Consider the following 27179-nt stretch of genomic DNA (forward strand, 5'->3'; position numbering starts at 1 on the left):
ACCCCACTCACTGCACTGTCATGCCCACCAGTCACATTGTCACCTCACTGCACTGTCATACCCACCAGTTGTCACCCCACTCACTGCATTGTCACCCACCAGTTCACATTGTCACCCCACTCACTGCACTGTCATGCCCACCAGTTCACATTGTCACCCCACTCACTGCACTGTCATGCCCACCAGTTCACATTGTCACCCCACTCACTGCACTGTCATACCCACCAGCTCACATTGTCACCCCACTCACTGCACTGTCATACCCACCAGTTCACATTGTCACCCCACTCACTGCACTGTCATACCCACCAGTTCACATTGTCACCCCACTCACTGCACTGTTACTGCCACATTCCTCTAACCAGCTATATTCAAATACTCTACTTACCAACTTGGCAACTTTTTCCAGGATGAAAAGGGATATTGATAAAACAAGCAAAACAGCACAAAATTTGTTCACATTCGACGAAGATTATTAACGAAATATAGATTTACGATTAAACATTTCTTTACTGAAACCCAATTTTGTTGAGGTAAATATTTAATTCTTGGAACTAATGATGGTGTCTGTTTACATATTCATTCTGAGGAAAATTGTCTCAAGATTATCTAAAAAAAAATTATACGGTTTGACCGGGGGAAATATAGCCTTACATGCTATAGTCCTTATAAAGAAAAGGCTGATTTACCAATTTGTTTTCGTGTTGATCTTTATAACAAGTTTGTGGAAGCCAGAATAACAGGTTGAGCCCGCGTTTACTCTACGAGGATGACATAATAGAGCTTAAGTTCGTACCCTATAAGCTGTGACTCTGTTTTGTTTTTACTTATCATTTAAATGTTAATTAAGTAACTCCATTTATCTTCCATAAGTAGCAAATCTTAAGGGAGGGTAAATGCTATAAACTTTATTCCTTACTTAGAAAACTCAAACTTTAGTTAAGAAAAACATAAAGAAAATAACAATATAAAAACTGTGCAGAAAATTGAAATACAACGACGTCCAGTGATCATCAGTTTTGTCTATACGAGAGTCGGATAGACGATAGGTTATCTAACATATTGTGAAGTTCACGGGAATAACTGTAGGCCTATTATAGGCTGAGACCTCACGCATTAGGATAAAATTAATGCAAACAAATATTCGATCAGCATAATAAATAATAAATTAACTTAAATTGAGTGATAATTGTCTTTTCTTTATTGGTGATATTATGTTAATGATATCCGTATGTTTTCACTCCTTCACACATTTATTAACTGTACACGAGCAACAAATAAAACTAGAAAACGTCACGGCAATAGGTCATTGTGTCCGCACCCAAACACAACCACCTAACCCATGCATGCCAACTTTCCATCTACTTTATCTTAAATTAAATCTTATTATTCAGTTTTATCACTATTATATAGTGTAATACTTTAGCTACCAGACATTCACACATACACATATACAGTATATATTTATATCTATATTACATACTATTTATATACACAGTTTTACATCCGTAGGGAGCCACGGTTTGCCAACGATTCAGCATTTATTTAGCATTTTTGCTGCGGTATACAATGTATACAGATTTCCCTGCACATTCCTTTCATCACTGAGGACACTGATGCCCACTAGAGGGGTCGCGATAATCAGCATTCACAAGGAAGTTTCCAAGGGCGACTTGCTCCGCGGGGAGACACTGTACAGTTCTGAGTCCGGTGGTGACTTCAGAGTCTGCATTTTAGGTGTCTCATTTCCTAATCTCCTTCTTTGCTTTTCTTTTAATCTATCCACCTGTAAACTGAGTAAGATAGTAATTTCATCCAACCACTGTTTCTGCATGTTTCTGTTGGGAGTTCTGAAGACATAGGTGAGGGTTTTGGTGGCGGCTGTGCGAACTTCGAGCTGGAAGGAGTATTCGTCCGGTATTGGTCCAATTCCCACAGTATCCATACGAATGGAATCGACGTAACGGTAAGACGGTGGGTGTGACTCCAGTATTAGGATCATGGTGTCTAGGAGGACCATATGAAACTCTTGTTTAATCAGTTGTCCAGTCCATCGCACCTTGGCATTCCCCGCCATTAGAACCGGGCCGCAATCGTCCAGGTCGAAGGGCGCCCCCTTGATAGTCTCCGTCAAGAGAATAGTGTTGGCATCTGCTACACACTCCCGTAACATGGAAAGCGCCGCATTTACAGTTTGATTTTCCGACTTGTTAGTAAGAAGGCTGGCAAGAAATTTCATATATATTTCAAACTGGAGCACTGGTTGTACAAAACGACTGTATAACTCCATGTCTCTCAATAATCCGTCCAGACGAGCACGATCTGCTAAGTAGTTCGAATATAATTCTTTCAATCTAACAGAACAATCAATGAAACACTGAACAACTTCCTGCTTCTTCCCTGAACGTACAGCCGTCTCTAATAAAGACAAAAAGATGGTGGTGTGAAAGTCGTAGATCTTACGTAATTGGGTAATTATACAAGATGGAGGCTTCGAAATTTCATCGTTCAAGAGAGACCCAAGCTCCTGATGTATAGTCAAGGTATATTCGATCTCCTTGTCCAATAAACTGACCAGTATTGTAGGGACGCTGTTCTCCGACTCACATGGTAAACTTTTCAATTTGAACAGATCTTTCAATTGGGGAAAAACCGCCCAGACAGTCAGGGGAGTTAGAGAGTCTTGGTTCCTCCATTTAAGAGAGTTGCTCTCGCTGTCAGACGTGTAGCCGCTTTGTTGTCGAACTGCTGGTCGAGGCTTTCCCGACGTGCTGGAGTTCTTCTTAATAGCTGCCCGCCGACCAGACCAAGAAGCATTGTTTTCGCTCCTGCCGGTTCGAGTGTTCTCTTCATCCAGAATATCAGAGTCACTGACCGTACCTTGTGAGCTACTCCAAGACGACTCCGCAGAATGTCCACGACGCATCTTGCTACGCTTACCGCTGAGTCTCAAGTCAGATTGGCCCTCTATAAAACTATTCCTCGGGGTGGCAGTCTTTGGTTTTTCTTTAAGGATGTCTTTTAAATCATTAATCCATAACTGCTGCATGTTAATATTTTTAGCTTTGAATGTGTAACAGACAGTTTGTCCTCTTGGACCATTTCTGACTTCGAGGTTGAAAAGGACTCCTCGTTCCTGTTTCCCTAGACCAACTTGGTCCATCCGGAAACTTGTGACATATCGGTAGTTTCTACCGTCAGATGTTGTCAACAGGATTAACGTTTTCAGCACGAGGACGTGGTATACCCGGCGGGGAAGGTCTCCCCCTCTTCGTAGTGTGAGGTCACTGTGGCGAATCAGGTTTCCGAAATTGGTTAAGTCAAACGGGGATCCAGTTACGGCACCAAGAAAGAGCTTTGAGTCAGCCTTCTTCAGGGGAACTTTGAGAATGTCCATGGCTTTCTGAAGACAATGCTTTTCTTCGCGAGTATTACATTTCTTGTGGAGAGTCTCCAGAGTGAGAACATAATAATGGAGACGCATTCTGGGTTTCCTCAGTTTCTCTGGGAGCTCAGGTATGTGAGTTTTGAAGTAATCTTTGTGGGTATGGAGGATACGATCCACGATTGGGATATTTTCCATAAAGTAGACATAATTTTCATAATCATTTTGATGAGACACAATAGCATCACTCAGACGCTGCAGATAACCGTAACTATTCTCGAACTCAGCGTGTAGCTCCGAGTGCAGTTGAGTCAGTGCCTTCACTTGCATGAACAAAAGAGTCAAGTTTTCGCGAATAAACTGCGGTGTTTCCGAGTCTGCCAAACGCTCCCTGTCCTCCTCTAGACTCCGGAGAGACTTTAGGAACTCTTCATCACTTTCCACAAAGAACCTCATTTCAGCCTCTATGATGGCCGAATTGGATTCAAGTGATGAGTCACTGGATTTGGACAACGTCTCTGCTGCGTCGTCATAAAGCCTCTCTTGTACGTTGGCGTCGAGGCCCATGTCCTCGTAATACTTCCCTGCCGACTTGCTGTCCGTGTCGTCAGTGAGCATTTCTTCATCATCTGAGTCTGAGTCAGATGAGGATTCAGAGTTAGGCGTAGGGGAGTCGGAGGGTTCGGGGGGAGTGTTGATCTTGTCAGAGGTGCGAGGGCCCTTCTTCGTGGTGGAGGCGGTGCCTGCCAGCGATGCTAACATAGCCGTGAATCTTTTGCTGACGCCCCGACTCCATGACTGTTTGAGTTCTTTGTTGGGAGACAGCTGAGTCCCAGGACTGGAAAGGTAAACCACTGTATTACATATTTACTATGAGCGATGTTTGAGTTACTCTGAGTCTCTTACCTGAGACTTACTGCTTCAAGAACATAACCTATACTGATATACTTTACCAATATTTAAGATTGTACGTTAGTTTGTTCACCTAACCAAAACTCATCTAAAATTTACCATTTTAAAAAATTTGGCTGGGGTATGAAGTACAAATACTGTACCATATTACAATATATATATATATATATATATATATATATATATATATCTGACTATAAACAAAATTTGACCTAGTTACTGAAATTGTACTCCTCAGTTCACCTCTAGAGTGCCAAGTATTAATTTATTTCTACCTAGTGTGCTGATATATCTATTTAGATACAAGTAATTAAACATGAGAAATTTACTCTAACATTCTAACATTATCTGGAGCACTGACAGGGGAACCATAATATCTAGAGTCTAGCCTATACATTATACCTTTTCAAATACAGTTAAATTACAAGTCTGCAAAATTCTCATTAAGTCGAATCAATTAAAAAACAGTATGTTAATATTTTTATTTAGGAAGGCCGCCATGACATATTACAACACTAATAAGAGTGACTATGAATTTGTCTTTTGGGAGATTTTCGTCCAGTCCCCTGACCTAGGGACGGGGAGAGGTGTGTGGGGGAGAGGTGTGTGTGTGGGGGAGGGGTGGGGAGGTGGAGGAGGAGGCGTGTGTGGGGGAGGAGGTGTGGGGAGGGGTGGGGCGAGGAGAGGTGGGGCGAGGAGGGGTGGGGGAGGGGTGTGGGGAGGGCGTGTGGAGGAGGCGTGTGGGGGAGGAGGTGTGGGGGCGAGGAGAGGTGTGGGGCGAGGGAGGGGTGTGGGGAGGGGTGTGTAGGGGAGGGTGTGGGGAGGGGTGTGGTGTGGGGGAGGGGTGGGGAGGGGTGTGTGTGGGGAGGGTGTGGGGGAGGGGTGTGGGGGAGGGGTGTATATAAAGGCTGGACCACGCAATCTTTCTTTTCATCTCAGTCAGTCAGTAAGTCAATTAATAAGAGCGCTAGTTGAATTATTGAAAAATTGGTCCTATAGGTCATGATTGGTCGTTAGAGACTGTGTTTATAATTCTCTATACACTAAGGTGGCAGCATGGCCGGACCTGCACTCGACTGCCTTCATTTCCCAGGCTGAATGGACAGAAAGCGCCCCGGAATCGCACAAGTGAGGCTTAGGACAGGAGGTGGGCGCTGTCTCCAGTTGACTGCCGCACACTTATTCATCTATTTATCACATCTTAAACCATGGATAAGGTCATGCAGCGTTATTAATATTTCAGGTGTGTTAAAGAATGTTATATTTTTATTTAGTCTCTTACCCTAATCAGTGGAATATCGCGGTCGAGTAGATATAGAGCTCATCTGCCGTCAATGGTTCGCTCCCGGGCACTCCCAGTTTATCTGGCTGTAAATGGGTACCTAACTTAACAACCTGGGAAAGTGAAGGTGGTCCAGTACAGTGTTGGCCCACTTTCACTTTTCCCCCTAACCAGTGGAGCAATCTTCAGGTTACTTGTGTCTCTCTGTCAGTCACCAGTGTTACCATGTTACCTTGACTGGAGGTGAAGAAGGCTATCCGGCACAGCGGCGGGGAACAGTGCTAGCAGCTGGTTGACATCCTGTTGGGATTTCATCTGCAGGACAACGGCAGCGCGGCCGAAGCTGTCACTGCGGCTGATGTACACCACCCGGGTGGGAGACTCCTCGACGGGCGTGATGATGATCACATCACTGGTGCGATGTTTGAGGACAACTTCAGTGCCCTCAATTACCCGACACTCTGGCTCCTCCACCTTCACCTCCACCTCCCGGAGAGCGTAGAAGTTATCTACTTCTCCGATGTACTGTTGCCGCTCTTCCAGGAGGCCCTTATTGTCTTCGTCGAGATAATCGCCATGGACGACAGCCCAGTGAGAGACATTAGCAATTCTGGAGCGGAGTTCCTGCGGGAGGCGCCGCAGCGGCAGCTTCACCTCGGCTACACCCAGCAGTACACCCGACACACTCGTCATGACTGAAATATGACATTTGTTTACTCCAGGTGTGGTGTAATATGAGCCACCTCACGTAGTGCATGCTTCACCAACAAAAGAAATTATATTGTGTATTACAACGTCATCACACGTTGAAATGGCTATTCAATTAAAAATTTCACATGCCTATATCAAAATAAATATTATCTTATATTTCATGAAGCTATACATTGTGTCTGTGCCTGTACCTACACCAACATTGTTGAAGATGATTCTGAGTAAATTTTTGAATGCGAAGTCAAGTGCCTAAGGCAGTGGTTCTCAACCTTGTTTGCCCCATGCACCCCTTTCACCATATGTCAGAATGTCATTCCCCCCTCCTTTCCAAGATTGTCTGCCTCAAAAAGTGCATTCCAAATAATATGCATTTAATACTGAAAATCCTTTATTTTTTCCATATTAGTATCAGTTCCCCCCCCCCCTGAAAACCTGAGGGGGGAAATTCCCCCCCTGGTTGAGAACCCCTGGCCTAAGGAGTACGATAGCCTGAATGTCATCTTAAAAGACAATCGTAGTTCCTGATGTTCCTGAACTGAGAAGTCAAGTCCCCCTGCTAACATAAGCGCCACAGATAAACTATTATAAAAACTTAATTAAGATATTACAATTCCCCCCCTCCTACGGAAGCTCTCATTAAGGAACAACTTTCATCTTCTCAAGTAGTTTAGTTCCTGTCTACAATTCACAATTAATCTGTACAGCTGCATGTCCCCCCCCCCTCTATGAACGACCTGAACCTCACCCGGCCTATACGGTCAGTAGTGTTGGTTGGGTCAGCGTAAGTGTTCGCTGCCATGTTCCTGCGCCTTTTATCGCACCCAAGTGTGTCCTTACTAAACATCACAGGTCTCCGGGTACTAAAGTTTCTTCGTATACTAAGACCGGATAATAAAATTCATAAGAAATAACAGACCGGCCGCTCAAATGACTAGTAAGCTGAGAAAAGGTAATTAATAAATAGCTTTTGGTGGCCAGTGTTTCCCCGACACTCAGACAAGCGACTGTCCAAACGGCGAGAAAAGATGGGGTGGTTCTTGTCTAGCTGGGAATACCAAACAAACAACCAACCAAACAAACAGACATACCTCACGAATAAATAGTGTCAGCTTTACGTCATAAGGAAATCCACGACACATGCAGGGATTACGAGTTAAAAAAACAAAAAAACAATCTAGATCAGGGGTCCGCAATCCCCAGTTTTCCGGCCTCATATGTCCGGAAAGGAATACATGTGAGGCCAGCTGAGTGACGTCTAAATTTCGGGTTATGTGGCCGGTAAGACTGTTTTTATTCCTTATAATTTGGGTGAAAGTAAAAAGCAGGGAAATCAAGATAATGCTGGATGAACAGTTTGCTTACCTTTGTGAAGAACAAGTTACCGCTCTAAACAGCGCACCACAGAACTGGTGAAGGCTGCCGTAACACACTTTTATTTATTTTTTCTGTAATTGCAAATCACATCCAGGTTCAATCCTCACATTAGTTTTTGTGCTGTTCTTTCCTAATAAAAAAATAAACTTTATTTTACCTGAATATAACGCACGGATAATTTTTCTGTAATTTATAATAACATTACATTATTTTTTGGAGGGAGTTATTGTACTGTATTGCGATATAAAACAATTTCCCTATACGCTTGCATTTCGGGTGTGAATCGGTTATTAAGCTGTTATTTTGTACTGCTCGAAGACAGTTTCATATTTCAATATTTTATATTGCTAAAAGTTATGTTTCCCTTATTTATTTACAGAATATTTAACTATATAGGCTAGTGACTAGTGCTATTATTTCAACGTAGAGTATGTATATGTTGAAAATGAAAGCTATGTTTAGTGGTGGTGGTGCTTATAAAAAATTTCTGACAATAAAATATAGTCTTGTATTTCTGATTTTACAGTCAATTCCGTGGAACACAGTGCTGACTTATGTTGCTTTAGTACACCTGCGGCAGGATCACTGATTACTTGTACCATTAAGTGGCCGACTAGTGTATAAAGGTTGCGGACACCTGATCTAGATGCAGCTGTAAACTCCGATGTCATGACGCCATCGGATAAACCCGAGTTGTGTTATCTGATCAATCAACATTTCCGTCGTCTTCAAGAATATTAAATACTGTATCGTTATCAGGTATTATTAGTCAGCCATTAAGACCCATTTTGCTTATAAGTATTTACGCCAACACACACACGTTCATGTTCGTTTGTTTTTGTGACTACTGCGATTATATTGCATGTAGAATATATAATTTTAGTAACGGCTGTGTGGATAGGCTTATTTCCCTTTGTATAAATATAGTTATATACACCAAGAATAATTTGGATATTCTATGTTCTTATAATTTAGGCTTATACTTATACTGTACACACCCTACGGCCTGGGTAACTTGGAATCCCTTCTCAAATTCATCCTCTCCTTACTGTCACTTTCAACCCAGTTTTTGAACGATTGACAATACTAAGACCACTGCAGGTGTGACCCCCTCCCCCGCACCCCATGTCCTGATGTGTACTGAGGCGGAAATCATTTTGTTAGCCCCTACTTCCCTTAAATACAATCCCTCCAAGATCATCACCCTACCAGCTAAATTTGACGACAATATGACCAAAACTATGATATCAGTAAGTGTATACACAGGCGGATACACTAACACGAGACACTTAGTGACATTACTATAATAAAATATGTATCTTAAACATAACAAATATCAGTAAAGGAATTAATAAATATATACTGTACTAGTAAATAAAGTATGTAGAGGGAAAGAGAAAATTTTGCGTAATTTACAAAATTAAAGTATATAAGTAAAATGTCTTTACGGTACCTGGGAGCCTGTGTTGAGAATGAAGCACGTAATCGATGACGTCACTCAAGTCTAGGAGCAGACCGCTTGCCAGCTGCCGCCATGGTAGACTTGACTGTTAGTGATAAAAATAGACAAGAATGCAATGCGTTGTCCTTGACACATTTTCTTTGGTTGAAAAAAAAAACAATCTATTATAGTAGTCCATTAAAACAGGGCTATGGGGGAGGAGGCAATGTTTGAAAGTCAGGCAAGGGTTGAGACAAGGGGCTTGTAAGTTAACGAGGGATAAGAAACAGTGATAAGTGAGCTATCAGAACATAGAGTAGAGCCACATAAGCGCCTATGATTTTATGACTCAAGCGAATACCTTCTATAGGGTAGGTGAGGGGATAGCTGCCAGATCCCAGAACCATCCTAAAATCTTATAATTCTCAATTAAGGTTTTCAATCAAAGCGTAACTGAAGAGCCCTAAGAATAGGTGGCCGGGACTCTGAGGGATGCTGTAGGTGCAAATAGGTTTATCGAGTAACTAAACCTCTGTATCCTTAATAAAGAAATAAAGAAAGTATCCCGGAAATCATGTGACCAGGATGTGACGTGAGATACAGTGGCCGGCTGCCAGCTCATTCTGAAATCTCTGGTTAAATGGCAATGTTTTCTTGAGCGTTGTTTAACTTGTCGTATGTATCACATTCCGTTACCTGTTGTTTTTTTTTTGGTTCATCACAGAGGTAGGCCAACCGCCAACCACATTAAGATACACCTCCAATGCGAACACTAGGCTTCAGTATAAAGCCTGGTGCTATTGTTACTATGCCCACAGCTCTTAGGCTTCTGTTGGTCCCGCCACCATCACTACTGCTGCTGCTGCCTCCGCCTAGGCTTGTGGTTCTAACACCATCACTACTTACGACTTTGGTTCTGGTGCTCTCGAAACTGCTGCTTCTGTTTTTAATATCATAGATGCTAGCACAGTACAGGTAATGATCCCGTTGGTGCAGTACTTCTGCTATTGCAATTCCCACTAATCCTCATCAGCACAGTATACAGTATGTTACTACAAAATACCACTTACACTTTCAGTACTACTGCTATTGTCACTTATACTTTTATTATCACTACTACTGTTGCTCCCCCCCAAAAAATCAACAGACCGAGCGACCTGTTTCGTTGCAGTTCAATCAAAACCGAGAACAAGTTAGTTTAGTCACCGCCACACATCAGTACACGGTCACAAGCCTGGCATAATTTACTCTCACTGGCACGTGTAATCGACAATGTAGCTACATGTGTCAACTTAAACGAGGAGTCAATAAGTAAACAATGGTCGAACGGCGGCGTCTGGTTGGTTGATTCGCCAACCAGTGAAAGACGAGTCGCAGTCAGGACAAACATGGCGCACGCGTAAAAATGATATATTTTATTTTGAGATAGAAGCGAAACTTTTTCCTGATCGCAAATATTTTTTTCTTTCGCTCTCAAGTCCCATTTTTTTTTCTGCGACTCATCTTCAATTGTTCAAGAAAACAGCAAATCAGAAGCAGTCACTACTAATGGATATCTGTTGTCTAAGAGTGACAATAGGGGGCCAGCTAACGTCAAACTGTCCTCGCTAAGACATACACAAACTGGCCGAACTGCAGTAAATATATCAATAATCAGGCTAAAACTAATAACATACGTACAGAACAACACACGAATAAAAATATTATTAAGTTTCACAACTCAAATGTATATTAAAGTTAAATCAGGTGAAGTATATTTTTTTTTCTCGGAACGAACCTTATGATCATCTTTCATATACGTGGCTCCAACTTTTATTTATTTCTACTTTCATATTTTCATACCTACATATAGAAGTATTTGTTTGTTGATTTTATATAGGACAAGTGAGTCGGCAATGAGGAGCTGCTTGCGTTGCCAACACACATACACACACACACAAAGTATCAAAATAAATAAGAATTGGCCTCCAAAAAAATCCAAACATCCAGCGATTGATATAATAACGAATCGCAACAATCTGTGATAAGACAGAAATTATTGCATATCAAATAATTTTAATGTACACTGGAACCCTGCTTCAGGTATTGTACAGTAGACACAAGGTATAATTACGAAGGTTATTATGCATAAGGCAATGTTGGCTTATTATGTCCGCTTTCCGTGACGGTTCTCGATGGCAGTTATGCACCTGGCAGCAGCATAACAAAAAAACAAAAAACAAATGCTAGGTGTAAGAGGAACGGCATGTGGTTAAGCAATAACTAAAATGAAATAAATAACCAATGACAAAGCAGAAGATAAGCAAAGGTGGACATTATGGAAGTAAATGGTGTTGTTGGTCAGATATTCACCATATAAACACGACATGGTAACAATGGAGAATAAGCCATGAAACATGTTATAAGAATGCACTGGGGGCGGCTGAAGGTGAGAGGGAGCGAGGTACAGTATTTCTATAGCATAAGGCACGTGAGAGCTCCCGAAGACTGTTGTGCCAATGTGGGCTGTATCTCTAAATATGCATTTTTCTATCTCTAGCCTTGAGAATGAGCAGGTGTACCAACACATTTGCCCCAATTTACATCTTGTGTCATGCAGTGAAGGGAAAACTAAACTTTAAATCTGACACCACAGCCAAATATTTATACTTTCTCACAGAAACTGCGGAAAAATACTGGACTCACGTTTCTCTGAACATCTTAAAGCTTGGAAGAGGTAACCAGGGCTACTGTCGATAATAAAGCTCGTAATAAACTATTGTCTTCCCGCCTTGACAACCAATCACTGCTGAAGTAAACTCTTTCCTTACTAATATTTCACTATTTCTCACATGTCCATAACACCTTGAACAAACCCTAGTATTCTTTTAATTTGTACAGCGTTATTTCCGTCTTCTTATTCCTTGTATTATATTCACTCCATCTATAGTTCTTAAACGTCATTTCCATAGTTTTTAATATATTTCTTCCTCTTGCATTATTTTAGTCTATATAATGTCGATGAACTAGATAGATAGATAGATAGATAGATAGATATTCAGTAAAATCGTCAAACTAGTTCATATTCATTCAGCATGTACAGTACATAAACAGTGTAAGTCAGTGCAAGTACACATCTCTCAATGCACATATTACCTTCTTTCCCACAGCGACGCTACGATATAAGTCAATACAAAAACAATAGACGAACTTGCTAATGTGTTACACCAATGGCAGCGAGCAATGTGGAGCAGCTAAAATGCTTGTGTGGTTTTTAAATATCTCACACTTTCATGTACATCACAATACCTGCACGTATGCATAATGACAACTCCAGGTCTCCAAAGTGCTGCATCCACCTGTCAATCTCCACAACTGGTAATTAATCATCATTCTGAATTTTGTAAAACCAATGTGGGAAGCCAAATCAATGTATAAAGTTTAAATATTTTCTTTTTACAATACAGACACGCCTCGTCATAAAGATGTTGACAAAATTTTCATCATCAGTACCGTAATAACAACTGTAATTAATTACCCCTTGCCAGGTTACCACCAAGATATTACTGTGTCTTAGTGTTAACACGTCATATATGACTCACGTGTTAGTATATTGGGATGAAAGTGTAATGGTGTGCTAATATAGCCTAGTGTCCTGAAGCGTAACCTAACCAGCATGTATTATCATAGCCAAGTCTCACCCCCCCTGCATTCCTCAGTGACATAAGGCGTTAATGTATTTCTCATTATCTCCAGCATCTCTCACAGTCACAAGTTTCCAGCATCCTTCAACCCTCACATTCATTATCATCAGGTGTCACATAGTTCAGTTCCATTATTCCCAGCAACACCCCACACATTAAAGCTGACATAACTGGACGCTACAGCAGTACAGTACTCAACAGATGATTTAAGAGACCCTTCTGTCGAGTTTTTTTTTCTTCCTGAAGCAGAAACGAAATTAAAAGTAACAGTAAAGAGAATGAGTATAAATCCTTTTTCCCTGAACCACAGATAAATACATTATACTGTACTTTGAGCGCGATTATGTTATTACACAACAATACTAACTGACACTCGTCAGTGAAAAGCGGTAAAAAAAATCGGTTTATTCCAGAAGCCATTGAATCGTATATTAACATTTTACCAACTCATAGGAATACAAAACAACGATTTTCGACAACTTCATAGAAGACAATAAATCTAATACAAAAGAATACGATAAAATACCAGCAGTAAAATCATCGCTGCGTGCCCTAAATTTGTTCCCAGCCTTTGAAGATCTTTTTGTGTCCACTGCTGCCAGCCAACTATTGTGACGTCCCGGATTTTATGCAAAACTATAAAACGGTATACCACGATCTCTCCTCTCACAACGGTATGCACGACATCTCTTGTCCATTGCTGTCAGCCGCCGCACAATTGGAACCATGTCTTTTAGTACATATCAGCCATGTTTTTTTTATTCGGTTTCTCTGTAAAACAAAAAAAAAGTGATTCAGTTGTGACGCCATCTGGTGTGGGAGATGCCGACCATGTTGGTGACAACCTTTATGATTAAATATTGAAATTAATTTTTTTTTGCACTTGAAAGAGTCACTATTTAAGTTTTGTTTTTCACCTTAGCAAATGCAAAGAACCGCATTTCAATACCTTACGACGTTTCTACATATGTTTGGAATCAGAACAGGACTTTATGGACGGGGTCCTGAACTAGCTATTCCTTCTTCCCCACCAGCAATTCCCCTTCCATAATTTCCTCTGCGGAGTTATTTTCATTAAATTTTCCAGTCGAAATGAAAGACATTAAAATCATGTTTGTATAGTTTAATTATTACCTCAATGACCAATAACAACCCTGACAGATTCCCCCCCCCAAAAAAAAATAAAATCTAAAAACAAAATCTAAAACAAAAAAAAATCTACTGTTTTCAAGTATATTTTCAGGCTTTGCAATAGACATTTTGAGATGTAGTTTACAATTAGTGGAGCGAGTAAGAAGTCATGTACTTTGGTGCACTGCGATATACCATATATAGTTGGGATGCTTAGAACTCGAAGAAAGTATTTGTAAGTTATCTTGGCTGCCCGAGCAAGAAATACAAGTCTGATTGTAGAATTTGAGTGACACTACAAATCAAGGACTACAATTTCTTATGATTTGAAACCTCTTGATCTGACACATGGTTCTTCCCTTGTTTCCGTGTCCGACAAGTTACTGACTTATGGAAGGACTTCAACAGCGTTGGTAATATCACCATACTTTTCGACAAGGAATACCTTATGCGGCAGATGTAATTTGGGTCAAACGTTGAAGGAAACAAGAAAGATGAGAAGATTAATGATTTCCCAGCATATTACAACACTTATCAGCACCTAACATCTCGACCACCAGCTCAGGGCACTGTCGCTCGGCAAACCAATCTAATATGAAGGATAACAGCCAATGAGTAACGCTTCAGATCAATATACTGTACAAACAGCATTGACAAGCACCGACTCTTGCAGTAAGTTTTTATATTTTAATGTTTATTAGTGTTGCTTCTTCAATGTATTCAGGTTTATCAGAGATCGTGTCCTTCAAGATCAGGTTTGGTATTCAAGCTTAGACACATTTTCTAATTTGTGTACAGTAATGATTGGTTATTGTCGGTAGGTATATCGTAAGTTAGAAAAGATCCACAAGATTACTACCGAATGTGGGATTACACAGTGGGTGGATCTTCCTCTGAACAAAAAACTATATACCCTGTATATGATTAACCTTGTATGCCGAGGATGTTACTACCGGTACTTCTAGACAGGCCAAGAAAATACTGAAATATGACGTAAACATAATTTGCATCTAAATTTACCCAAAAGAAAACTTAAAGGAACAAGGTTTAGCAGCTAAACTATAAAACGAAATAATTGTCTTCGGTAGCCTGAGGGAGCGAAAGCCAAACATTATCCCGGATTCTGGGTCACGTCTTGGACTCACAGGAGGCCGGGCGAGCTTGTCCCCCTCCCCCCACTAACGATTGATACTTTAAATACTCATAAGTATCGTCATGCGAAAAATGTGGTTGCCGTTATAACTAAAGTTGGTCATGAAACTTTACATACCGTTTATGCCGGCGACAACGAGAACACAGGGTATATGCCATTAGTAGTGATGGGTCGCCTCACTCTCACCCTCCCTGACTCTTGCAGTTCACACTCCGGTTGCAAACAGTACATCAAACACGGCATTTGCTTGTTGAATAAGCATTAAAACATTGACACGTTTAGTCCATGTTGGATTGAACTTGATGTGACTCCTGGTAGCACCGCGATAGTTAGCACTTTTCGGTTGTTTAGAGGACGAAGGTCCCTCCGATGTGGCTGCACTGTCACTCATCTTGCCCACATGTTTGTTTACAACAGCGAGCGACCAGAGCGCGGGTAATCAATTACAAAGGCCTATTTTTATTGGTTGATGATCTGCGGTAGACCAATCATAATTCACGTTTCACATGGACAGAGTTTGTCATTCGGATACAATCGGAATATCTCGGGAAACATCACAATGAATTCGTTTAGCGAGTTTTAAATGATCAGTGAGAATGTTCTGGGTGGATTCCGCGCTCATACACAAGGAAACAAAGGTGTTTATTGCCTGTGATTTTAATAAATAAAAAATCTAAACAGCGCCAGATTTCAAATCTCTATGTGCCAGAGTGTAATATTAAAGGGACATCCGTATTAGTCAGCGCGAAATGAGTTAGTTGTTATATATACAGTATATTCTACTTGACACCAATCCTAAAATAATTATTATTATATGAAACAAAAAACAACACGCACACTAGAAAGAAAAATTACAGTTGTAACAGCAATAGGTACACAAAACTTGGTGAAACTACTTAAATAATTATAAGTTAATGCCATACAATGAAAAGAGCTTCTCAGCGCTCACAACACAACAAAGTACATTAATTTTAATTATAATGTCTCCTTATATGCACTTGTATCACTCGTACAGTATCTCAATCTCAAAATTGGGTTGTGCATACAATCTCTTATTCTTCATTTAATTTTGTTGAAGTTTTAGGTGTATCAACGTACCGGCCTTCAACTCTTATGTCTTGCTCGGTAGCTTGGTTTTCGGGCAACAATTTTACTTTGGTTAAATAGGGGCATGGCAGCCAAGTGGGTAAAGACTCCTTACTTGGCGGTCACCTGTTCAAGTAGCCCGACCGGCCACCGAGGGCGTCAGCTGCAGGATGGATAACTTAACTGTACAGGTGATGAAGTGAAGACAGTAGAGTTCAGTACCGAAAGCTTTAGTGTTGAATGTGATGCTGCAACAGTGACCCACTTCCACTATCGATTCACAACTATTGTTACCGTTATCATTACTATTGTTATATCTACTGTTGTGCCTGCTTTTATTGCTATTATTTCCACACATACTGCCGCGAGAATTAATGACTACACCTTATATCACTATTGATGCCGTCAATTACAATAATAATAATAATAATAATAATAATAATAATAACCACGACATCCTGTAACAAACAATACTGCTGGTGGTAGTGGTGTTACAACAAATTATCACCACCACAATATAGTCGGTGCTGCTGCTTCCACTCCCGAAACATTACACTAACAGGGGGAATATCAATAATTACAGGATATTTATGTACACAAAACAGCCACGGCTTCTTTTGTTTGAGTACGATATGGCTTTCACTTGTAATACTACTACTTCTACTACTACTATGACTACTACTACTACTACTACTAACCCAGAGAGATCATAACGGCAAGAAAATCAACATTCACTCTCAATAAGCTTGTCACTAAAAATGCATTGATTGTGATGAGCATTTGAGTGTCACTAGCTCCACCGCCCACACCACTAAATATAATTCTTCATTCATGGCGCTATCAATGTCTTCCCAGAAATCACACGGCACTGCATACAAAAAAAAAAAAAAAAGAAGAAAACGAATACAGATAAAAGTATTAGCAATATATAAATATATAAATATATATAAATTAAAAATAATTTAATTTTAAAGAAATTGACGAACTATATTTTTATATAACTAAACATTAAAAGTGGACTAAAATACGAGTTAGTAACTGTAATACTTCGTTGAGGCTACAGTAATGTACTGTACCTGTTAATGTGGCGCTGTCGAGGCTGTATCCTTTATCTTAACTCTTCCTGTACCTCCTTAACACTCTGGTTTCTCATTTGTTGCACATTATCCTCTAAAATACACCTTTGCACGAGTGATTAGTTGAATAAACGTATTCAAGAGTAAAGTATTCGTGCCGTACCTCACTTTGACATGCCACTGAGGTGTCTTGATAATCACAATCGTGGTGAACTTGCAGCCTTGATAGTGAAGAAATTCCCCATTACTTCGTCCCTTATCAACATGCAATGTACTGTATGTGTGAGGTTATGTTCACCCAAGTAATCACAGTACCAAGCGTTAATACGACTGGTAACCATAAAACATCTTGGTTAACTCTCCCTTATATAGAAGTATGGGTCGTGTTGGGGTCTGTCACAACGGCTCCTCACAGTATAAAAGAGCGATAATGAACGAATATAAACGACTTAAAAGGACAGTACAACCAATATGGCATCAGTGATAGTAAGGGCGATTAGATAGCGATATTAGCCAGTTCGATAAACTTGATGTCGCAGTTTCCCGCGATAAGACGTCCAGGGCGGTACAAGTATGTCAAGTCTATTGCTATGTAAAGGGAGCACGCATGTAAAGCAGCCACTATTGCATACCTAAGCAATTAAGAATCATTAATGACTTTCATACGCCACGAGACAAAAAAGTTTCACAACACTGATCATGTTACCACCACTGCTGAAGTTTATATGTATTTATGTACTTTAACAACTTTAGGTTTTTAACCGCGTAATCAAAGCATGTCCAATCACTAAATGAACCAAAATATCGTTCTTCCTTCAGGGATAAATGGTGAAAAATCCTTTATCAGTTACTATGATAAATTTATTCTTTTTTTCTGCAATATTTCAAAACACAATCATAATAGAGTTAGACAGCATTCGAACCTGAGGTGTGTATAAATAAACCTGATGTCTTAGTAACCATGGCAACTGCTCACTGTCAAGATATCATGCTTGAGTCGACATTGTTCCATATTCTTTGCGGGAAATTTGACGGATCGTAAAGAAAGTCCTGATATATCCTATAAGGCCTAAACAAAGCTATCCTCACTTGATTATTAAACATCTCAACTCTATCCAGGGTTAGGTTAGGCTAACGTTGTTAATCTTAAGGTGAAGCTGGCGGATAATTTTCAATAGATCCCACCTTTCTAATAAAGTCCTTTGGCTAAATTTATCAGTGTTCAAAAATCTCCTCGTGCGTCACCTTAACATCGGGAGATAAAAGCATGATTTCCGTACGCTCTTTATCCCTAGCAGAACTGAGAACGTTTTAGGCGAGATAGTCTACTAACCCCTTGAGCACGGGGTCCTCTCTGCAGTGAAGAAAATCGTCTAGTGTTAGCCAAAGAGAATACTAAAAGTGGCGTCCTCGTAGTGAAGGGGTTATATTTCCCTTAAGATATGGGAAAACAATCATATTTGCAACAGACTCCCGAAAAATGTAGCCTATTATCTGTTGTTTTGGCTAAATATATACTGTATATACGTCAACTGTTTCAATTTTCAATGTTCAGATCCACAGCTCGGACAGTAGTCATTAAACTCCCGTACTAAACAAGTTAAATTCTCGTTAAGTGGCCCCTCTGACAGCCAGGATTCACCCACAGAAAACGATCCTCTGCAAACTCCATTGATGAAAACAAATTCGTTACTCAAAATTACTAGTCGAATCAAGATGCACTACTGAACGCTACCAGACATTATTAACACTATGCAACACGTCTACTAAACACTACAGCAACACTAAGCAACGCGTCTACTTAACAAGTCACGATTGGAGCGGTTATACTGGTTACTGTGCGTCACTTAACCAAACTCTTACAAACTTGCCCATGATGTGTCTTACTTGCTGTCAAACGTTTGTCATTTCATTATGGTATGGCTACAGTCAAGGATATTTCAAGTGTTTCGTGTTGATGTTGATATTATAATGCATTTCTGTCTTTCAATAACCAAGGTCTTTAAGCGCGTATATTAAGTTAGCAAATACAAGTCATCAATGATTTTAAAGTAAAACAGATACATCGCTTTGGTTGACAATGTAAAAAAAAAAAAAAAAAAAACTTGACGTACATGTAACATGCATCTGTAACCTTTATTTCTACCTGTATCTGTAGCCACCAGATGTTTTTAAATATATAAATTGAAATAAGTGACTTATACTTATGTTTGTACCAGTAATATTGGTCCTGTGATAATAAATTATACCAAATAAACTTGTTACTAACTTGCAATTGTAACCTGCTTTATTGTTCATAAGTTAATAAGACGAAATGAGATGATAAAAATACTTTCAATATCTAAGAACCTTTTCCACTAGTTACAGCCTGTAAATCACGTGGTCTCCCAAGAGTTCTTCGTGGCGCTAAGGCAATCATAATATGTATTGTCATATCAGATAAAATTCAACGATAACAATATGAGTTACCTTCAATCTATTGTTTAGATGTATTTGTACACTATTATGTGTTGAAATATGAATCGCACATAAAAACTAAGAAACCCCAAGCGTGTGAGAGTTACACAGTTGATCATCTCACACAGTCGAGCAAGGAAAACAGGGTAAGTTGCCGCTTTTTCTTGTAAGGGAAACGGGACAATCAGCCTCCTCTTGGTTCAGACAGATTATAACCACGTAAAAAGAATCATTATGTGCTTTCTTATCGTTCAACAAGGCTCACATAACGTTCAGTTGTACACAGATACACTAATGAAACTTTATGAAGTCGGGTGGAAAATGTGTTGTGCTTGGGGAGGTGTTTTTCGGATCATCAACGCAATTCTCAGTCAGTAACACGAGGTGAGTCGAGTACGGGCTGTGAGTGCATGGGACCACCCAGCTCAGGACACTCAGGCCTCCAGCAGGATAAAGAGCATCTTGGATTTCTGCGCTTACATACGGTACGTAACACACGCACACAATTACATTCATGAAATTAAGAAAGATACAGTGGTATATGACTTTCCCAGATTGTTATCTCAGTGTCTATGAAATGGTAGTTTTGATGACAATTTTATTCTGCTTTTAAATTTCGATTACAACTTTCATGGTGTTTGTTAATAAGTAAATAAAAAAATAACAATTCCAAAACGCCAATCTCAAGGCGGCATATAGTTTACTAGGCTTCGTAAGAACTCGCCACGATGACCAGTTCTTAAACCCACACCACCAAACTCTTAAACACGTGGAGGAGATAACGGGGCTTATTAGTTCTAAATCTTTATATATTTGCTATTCTAATTAACCTAATTCATTATTAAAATATTCTAAACAAATTAATCTGAACTAGGAAGATCTTGGTGTTTTAATAATTAATTGGCGGAGCTACAACACACAGTGAGTGATTTATTGTCAATAAAACAATGTCGTCATTTATCTGATAATGGTAAAATAAATAACTTTATCTCACGTGATATAATTAAACTTACTGTCACTGACTGTATTGAATTCACTTAATCACTCGAGTGTATCTGTAGTTAATATTGTTTATGGAGTGATGTACTGTAGGCCTACACAGTTGTGGACAAAATTCCCTGGACACTTGGTGGTAACTGGCATGTACTGTATGTAACTGAGGATCATTAGCTGAGGGGGATTGAAATTTTAATGTATTTTCTCAGATATTTCTTTGTATTAATAGGTTAGGTTTTTTTTTCAATTTGTGGTTACGGCATTATGTATGGTGAAAAGCAGTGTTATTAAGTATAAACCAATCTTTTATATGACACGGATGTAGATACCAGATACTGCCAAGTGTTCAGGAAGAAAGTTATGGCAGTCTTGAATCCCAGCCTCATCCAATTCTCATAAGCGTCTACCTAAACATTTAGTGAAAACTTTGGCCTTACCTACCTACCTACTGACAGATGAACACTCGCAGTGGGGGGTGGGGCACGTCTTCCATCTCTGTTGCTAAGTGACCTGCAGCCGCTAACACATGCACGCACAACATATCGACCTCCCATCTCTGTAAATAGAAAATGCTAAGTCAGTGTATCAAATGCCAATATGACTTTATGAATAAATATTTGACAAGAAGCATGGGGGTTTAAGTACACGTAATTATCCTGGACAATCCTCTTTCCAATCACTTAATTGCCAGCAGTACGATCATTACACCCGTTTATACTTAATTGCCAGCCGTATGATCATTAGCCTCGTGCTATGCTTTAAAATTTATGCAGAATAATCTCTGCAGCCATCCACTACTGGCATATCACATACAAAAATAAAACAAATAAAAAATACCAACATTCATAAGAGCGTGTATTGCCGGACCTGCCAAACGACCAGTCCAAAACATGAATGTTAAGTTTGTTGCAGCTTCTCAGGGTTTCTTATCAGCTACTGGACTTCGTGACAGAATTTTTCAGCGATATAAGATGATGAAAAAGTATGTGGTTATAGTGCACTCCAAGTAATAATAGTAGGAACTGAGCTAAAAGCACCGACTTACATATTAATATCATGTAGTTCTGTATAATTAATAAATCCCACTTATGTATTAACAAGACTCATTATATTTAATTGGGTAGATAATAACCCCCCCTCAGCCCCCACTCCCCAGCCTTCAATGCAATATACTGTACTTTGTTTTACTGCCAAATATTCAGCGAGGTAAAAATAAGCAAGGGTTCCTTATTCATATGATCTGTTCTTAACCTGTTCTTAAAATCGATCAGAATGTCTAACCTATCATCGCCAGATACCCCAGCCTCCGTCACCACCTTCTTCAGGAGGGGGCAAGATCCAGTAGGTATAGAACAGGACAGAGAGAGGGGGGAAGGTATACCGACAGGACAGAGAGAGGAAGGTACCGAACAGGACAGAGAGAGAGAGGAAGGTACCGAACAGGACAGAGAGAGAGAGAGGAAATACCGAACAGGACAGAGAGAGGGAGGAAAGTACCAAACAGCAGAGAGAGAGAGAGGGAGGAAAGTACCAAACAGCAGAGAGAGAGAGAGAGGAAAGTACCAAACAGGACACAGAGAGAGAAAGAGATACTGAAGAGAACCAGAGAGGCGAAATACACCTCACAAAACAGATAGCAAGCCACAGGACAAACGAATTGATCAACCATGTCAACTCCAGCTTCACAATTTGGACAGCTGTTGGGCCTGGTGGATGTGAACCAGACTATGACCAGCTTCAACAAGGATGATAGACTCAACATCGCTGAAGTGTGTTGCGATATGGTGTGTGGGGGCCGGGCGCACGGCGTGAAGGAAAAGGTACCCCTGGGGACGCTGGGGCGTGTTGATAAAGCCATTTGGGATGCTGAAGTCAGCGTAGTCAATGGCACTATCCAAGTCTTCCATAACCAAGTACGGGTGAGTTTTGCTATACAGTTTTATCCTCGTACACTAAACTGAATCTGGTAAGAAATAGGTTTGTTTATCGTCGCTTTATGATATATGTCTATCCTTAATATTGTATGTGTAGCATCTACCTGAAGGGAACTACAAACCTAACCAAACCAAAACCGATCCTAACCTAACCAAACCTAATTTAATTTAACATAAACCTAAGTTAGTATAGGTCACGGGGAACAAAATCTCATGGTGGGAAAGATGATATAATATTACATTGAAGAACAGAGGAGAGAGAGAGAGAGAGAGAGAGAGAGAGAGAGATGAAAAGGATATAGAGAAGGGGAGAAAAAAAAAAGCACGTCACTCATATTTTAATCCGCCATTCCCTTCTCCAGGTCACATCACACAAGGTAACGGGCGTGAGTGTCTTTACCGCCATCCCAGGGACCAACGGAAAGTTAGTGTATATCGGTAAGTGCCAGGAACATAAGAAGAGGATGGCGGTGGTACTACAGCTCAGTTCGGACAGAGAGGCGCAGATCCTTAAAAGCCGTCACCAAGAACTGCAGGTGGACGGGTGAGTGATTTTAATGGTGGTAGTGGCGTCAGTGGTGGTGTTAGTGATAGTGGAAGTAGCATCAGTGTTGGTGTTAGTGGCACAGTGTCGTTCCAGCAGTTCCGAGTCACCTCAGTGCCAGGGGATTTTCAATCGTGTGTACATGAAATTAGGCTATGTAAATAATACTGCAATTAGAGTTTCCGTTTCTGCTTCATTAAAAAAAAAGCATTTCGCTGCCACAAAGGTAAAATTTGTTAAACATTTATCATAATTTTAAGTTTTAAAGTTACATTCCGGATACGAACCTCAGACTGACGAAACCCATTCTCATATCATCCTGTTCTGTTGAGAGATTAATAAATGAAAAATAAGTAGAGGAATCAAAAAGTCTGTGATAAGCGTAAAGAACCAATAAAAGTCTCAATGCACTTGTCCTTTGGGTAGCCATGTTGACCTCGCCGGCAAACCAGCCAGGCACCATCCACATAGACACATCACTATTCTCCATTCTTTATGTCTAGCGTATGATTTAACAGTACGCACTCATAGAATCGAGTTGCTGAGGAGTATTAATACCTTAACAGGTGTATTAAGTACCGCCTATCATATCACACGACGAATACCAAAGATAAAATTAGTGATTGGTAGAACGATGTTTCAACATGTTCATACACAGTAACCTCTAACATTATCATCTTTGTTATTTACTCGATATAATTTATTGATTTGCATTAGGAGTTCAACACATATACTGTACAGTACAATTTAACATAAGTAAAGGGTACATATTGCAGAGTACTTATACTAGAACTCCGAGGATAACACAAATAGCCAGGGTACCCAGGTTTATCTAGGAGGAATGTAGTAGTGGCGTTAATTAACTGTAATTTTCTAGTTTATTGATAAAGGTTCTATTATACACTCTGGACGCCTGAAACGTTATAAAAAAAATATCAACCTTTAAAGAAGAGGGAATGAGGCTATGACACTGGTACCCTATTGCACATCGACAACAGATATGCTCCAGCTCAACCACTGAATCTGATTGGCTTTTCACTAACCAATGAAATGTGCGTTAACAGTCAAAAGATTCTCTAAAAAATTGTAGTAGAAACAATAATATTTAGTTTCATCACAGATCACTAGTTTTCGTTCTCGTACACCAAAGACCATAGAAATAAAGATAGGAACACTGCTGAAAAGAACTAAAACCCTCATACACCTAAAGGATGTCAGATACTTCCATAATAGTGCCATGTATTTTTTTTTTATTATTATTTATTGGGCACCCCCCTACATCCTTGTGTAAGGTGAAGCGCAGAAGCGTTTACAGCGCCCAACAGGGAAGCATGCTAAGTTCATGCTTGTCTTTATGTCTCATGAATTAAGGGCGTAGAAGCCTGAAGAGTCAATGATTAATGTCATCAAGTTATTGGAAGCTCCAACAACTTGTCTCTGAATACGAATTCGCATCTTCCGATTTACACCAGGTACCTACTTTACTGCTAGGTGAACAGGGACTAATGGGGGCTAGGAAGTATGTCCAAACAACTTCCACCGGCCAGGGAATCGAACCCGTGACATCTCGCTTGCGAAGGCAAGAGCGGTACCACTCTACCACCAGCACCCCCGCGCCATGTATTGAGCACAAAATTATCGCACACTATCTTTACTCATTTTTTACTGGCTGGTGAATTAACCAATCAGATCGAGTGATTCTGTTAGCGTATACCTGTTGTCTGAGTACATGACAACAGGGGACAAGTTGAGCAAGTTCCTACAGTAAAAAATATTTATTAAGATTATGTTAATGAACTGGATACTAACGCATCCAAATAATCTACAAAATAAAACTAGTTACTTGATACTGCATCATACTTCTACTACGCCACACATCAATAATAATAATAATAATAATAATTTTTTTTCAACAGGCCCGAGTCTCGTCATATGTCTAATCTTTACCAGGTGTCAGCGGACCCTTCCATCCCTCCCCCGGACTACGAGGATCTCACCCCACCACCACTACCACCACAGAAACAAGCTAATCCATCGCCACTACTACCACCCTGGCAGAATCTACCACCGCCAACATCCCCTAAGCAGAATATACTATCCACGTGGCAGCATGTACTACCACCACATCCCCAGCAACGTTTACCAGCATCATTACCACTACCATCAGGAGACCTACCACCACCACCATTACCTTCCCCCCGTCAGCGTGTACTACCACCACCACCACCATCCCCCGAATCACTCGTCTTCGAACAAGCTCTACCACCCATACCAGCAGCTCGGGAGCATATCTATGACCAAGTCAATTTATCGATACCGCAAGAGCCGATCTATGCAACCATCGACCCAAGCTTACCAACACCACCGCATCAACAACAGCCTGGCGATGATAATTATTATTCTCAACCAGTCCACGACATCAACCAATACGAGAACCCACAAGGGGGATCATCAACAGGCCTCCCACCTCCTCTGCCACTTCGTCAAGGCTCAAGCGGGTCTGACCAGGATTCTAACTGCGACGTGTATGATTGGCCGTCTGATGATGGTCGCGAGGAGAGCCCCCAAGAGAACTATTACACGGCATTAGGGATTGATATAAGGGAAGCTGAACAAATTTATATGACTACATCAATGAATGAGGAACAGCAGGAACGGGGGATGCAAGAGAAGGGTGATCACAAGCGACAGAAAAGACAAAAACAGAGGAAGAAGGAAGAGGACAAATATAATGAAGAAAAGGAAGATACAGAGGAAGAGGATGATGATGAAGAAGAAGAGGAGGAGGACCAGGAGGAATTTGAGACTACGCTAGAAGAAGATATTAGCGCTTTCCTTAAAGATGAATATAAATTCAAGACAACAATATGGAGGATCAGAGAAGCCACGCATTCACTCACACGTGAGCTTCAACATCTTCTTCGAGGAACGGAAACGTTGGCCGACATTCAAAATGACATGTACGTGGAGCTGTACGAGGGATATAAATCACCTTCCAAAATTGCCCAGGTGTTCATCTCTCGGAAGGATCAGCTAGAACGGTACAAATATTACCTGATGAAGTCACCGCAAATAAACAAACTTACAGAGGCACAACCAGAAGAAGTGAAGAAAATGTTCCCCAAGTTAAAAGAAAACATACGAAGCTCCTGGAAGAGGTTGTACTTTTACTGCAAGAGCCTGGAGAAGATGCTGGCCACTGCTCCGCCTGATGATGTACAGGTGGTCCAAGAGGCTGTCGACATGCTTAGAGAACTAACTCGCCAGGGGGACTCTGGCATCATGATGGAAGCAGTCAAAGGAACACCTTTCAACCTTCACGACTACGCTCCCTTGCTTCTCCACAGCTCTTTTGACATTAGAAGCTCATCCATAAGGCAAAGGAAGGGCGATTACCGTGTACTACTGTTCGCGATGATGTTGGTGGTAACGGTGCCCAGGGAGGACAAATTCGAGTATCAAGAATTCATCCCGACTGAAAACTTAAGAGTTGTGTCCTCCAAAAGAGACACCAGAAGAACGTTTGTGCTTGAGGCGAAATTAGGACAAGGGGGAAAGAGAATGTACGGTTTCCGCGCACCGTCTGACGAAGCCAAGGATGTATGGGTGATGATGATCAATCGAGCCATCAAGGGAACAATCAATAAAATGAAGATATAATCTGTAGCTGAAGTAAAAATTGGCTGAGTAATGCAAATATTTGTTATGCATATATGGAGCTTTGTAGTACAGTATGAGTTTGCAATTAGTTTGTTAAATGAATCCACTTGTTAGCATATGAAGAAAAAATAAATTCAATGTTACATATTCAAATATTTACGTGTAGTTATAGAGATGAACGTGTATACAGTGAGTTCTGCTATAACGCGTGTTTTGATAACGCGAATTTGCTCTAACGCGATTTATGAATTCGGAACAATATTTGTATAACGCGAACGCTTGTTTGCTATAACGCGATTTTTGCTTACTATTTCTCCAATTTTGTGGTATTAACTGTGAATATGGTAAAGAAGA

General features: G+C 40.4%; 2 protein-coding genes across 3 annotated transcripts; one reads left to right on the forward strand and one right to left on the reverse strand.

Annotated features, from left to right (window-relative positions):
- Positions 1–1232: 1232 nt before the first annotated feature.
- LOC121870027 lies at positions 1233–17569 on the reverse strand. The gene is made up of 4 exons (XM_042371764.1): positions 17235–17569; positions 9118–9211; positions 5812–6274; positions 1233–4223 (listed from the first exon to the last, which is right to left on the reverse strand). Exons 3-4 carry the CDS (start codon positions 6270–6272, stop codon positions 1649–1651), a joined length of 3036 nt encoding a protein of 1011 aa, XP_042227698.1. The 5' UTR covers positions 6273–6274; positions 9118–9211; positions 17235–17569; the 3' UTR covers positions 1233–1648.
- A 4649-nt stretch (positions 17570–22218) lies between these two features.
- Positions 22219–27004, forward strand: LOC121870028 (xin actin-binding repeat-containing protein 2-like). Of its 2 annotated transcripts, XM_042371766.1 has the most exons (4): positions 22219–22606; positions 22984–23165; positions 25082–25167; positions 25201–27004. In XM_042371766.1, the coding sequence occupies exons 1-4, from the start codon at positions 22355–22357 to the stop codon at positions 26823–26825; spliced, it is 2145 nt and encodes a 714-aa protein (XP_042227700.1). In that variant the 5' UTR covers positions 22219–22354; the 3' UTR covers positions 26826–27004. The 2 variants fall into 2 exon arrangements, with proteins under 2 accessions (XP_042227700.1, XP_042227699.1); XM_042371765.1 differs by having other exon boundaries at positions 25082–27004.
- Positions 27005–27179: the final 175 nt, after the last annotated feature.

Source organism: Homarus americanus, unplaced genomic scaffold, assembly GCF_018991925.1.
Source record: "Homarus americanus isolate GMGI-L3 unplaced genomic scaffold, GMGI_Hamer_2.0 scaffold14467, whole genome shotgun sequence".
Classification (NCBI taxonomy): Eukaryota; Metazoa; Arthropoda; class Malacostraca; order Decapoda; family Nephropidae; genus Homarus; species Homarus americanus.

Excerpts from the sequence above, each read along its gene's own strand:
- LOC121870027 (XM_042371764.1), bottom strand. The coding sequence starts at position 6,272 with ATGACGAGTGTGTCGGGTGTACTGCTGGGTGTAGCCGAGGTGAAGCTG. Across the intron at positions 4,224-5,811 it reads CTTCTTCACCTCCAGTCAAG|TCCTGGGACTCAGCTGTCTC; the intron begins GTAACATGGTAA and ends TTACCTTTCCAG.
- LOC121870028 (XM_042371765.1), top strand. The coding sequence starts at position 22,355 with ATGTCAACTCCAGCTTCACAATTTGGACAGCTGTTGGGCCTGGTGGAT. Across the intron at positions 22,607-22,983 it reads TCTTCCATAACCAAGTACGG|GTCACATCACACAAGGTAAC; the intron begins GTGAGTTTTGCT and ends TCCCTTCTCCAG. Across the intron at positions 23,166-25,081 it reads CAAGAACTGCAGGTGGACGG|GCCCGAGTCTCGTCATATGT; the intron begins GTGAGTGATTTT and ends TTTTTTCAACAG.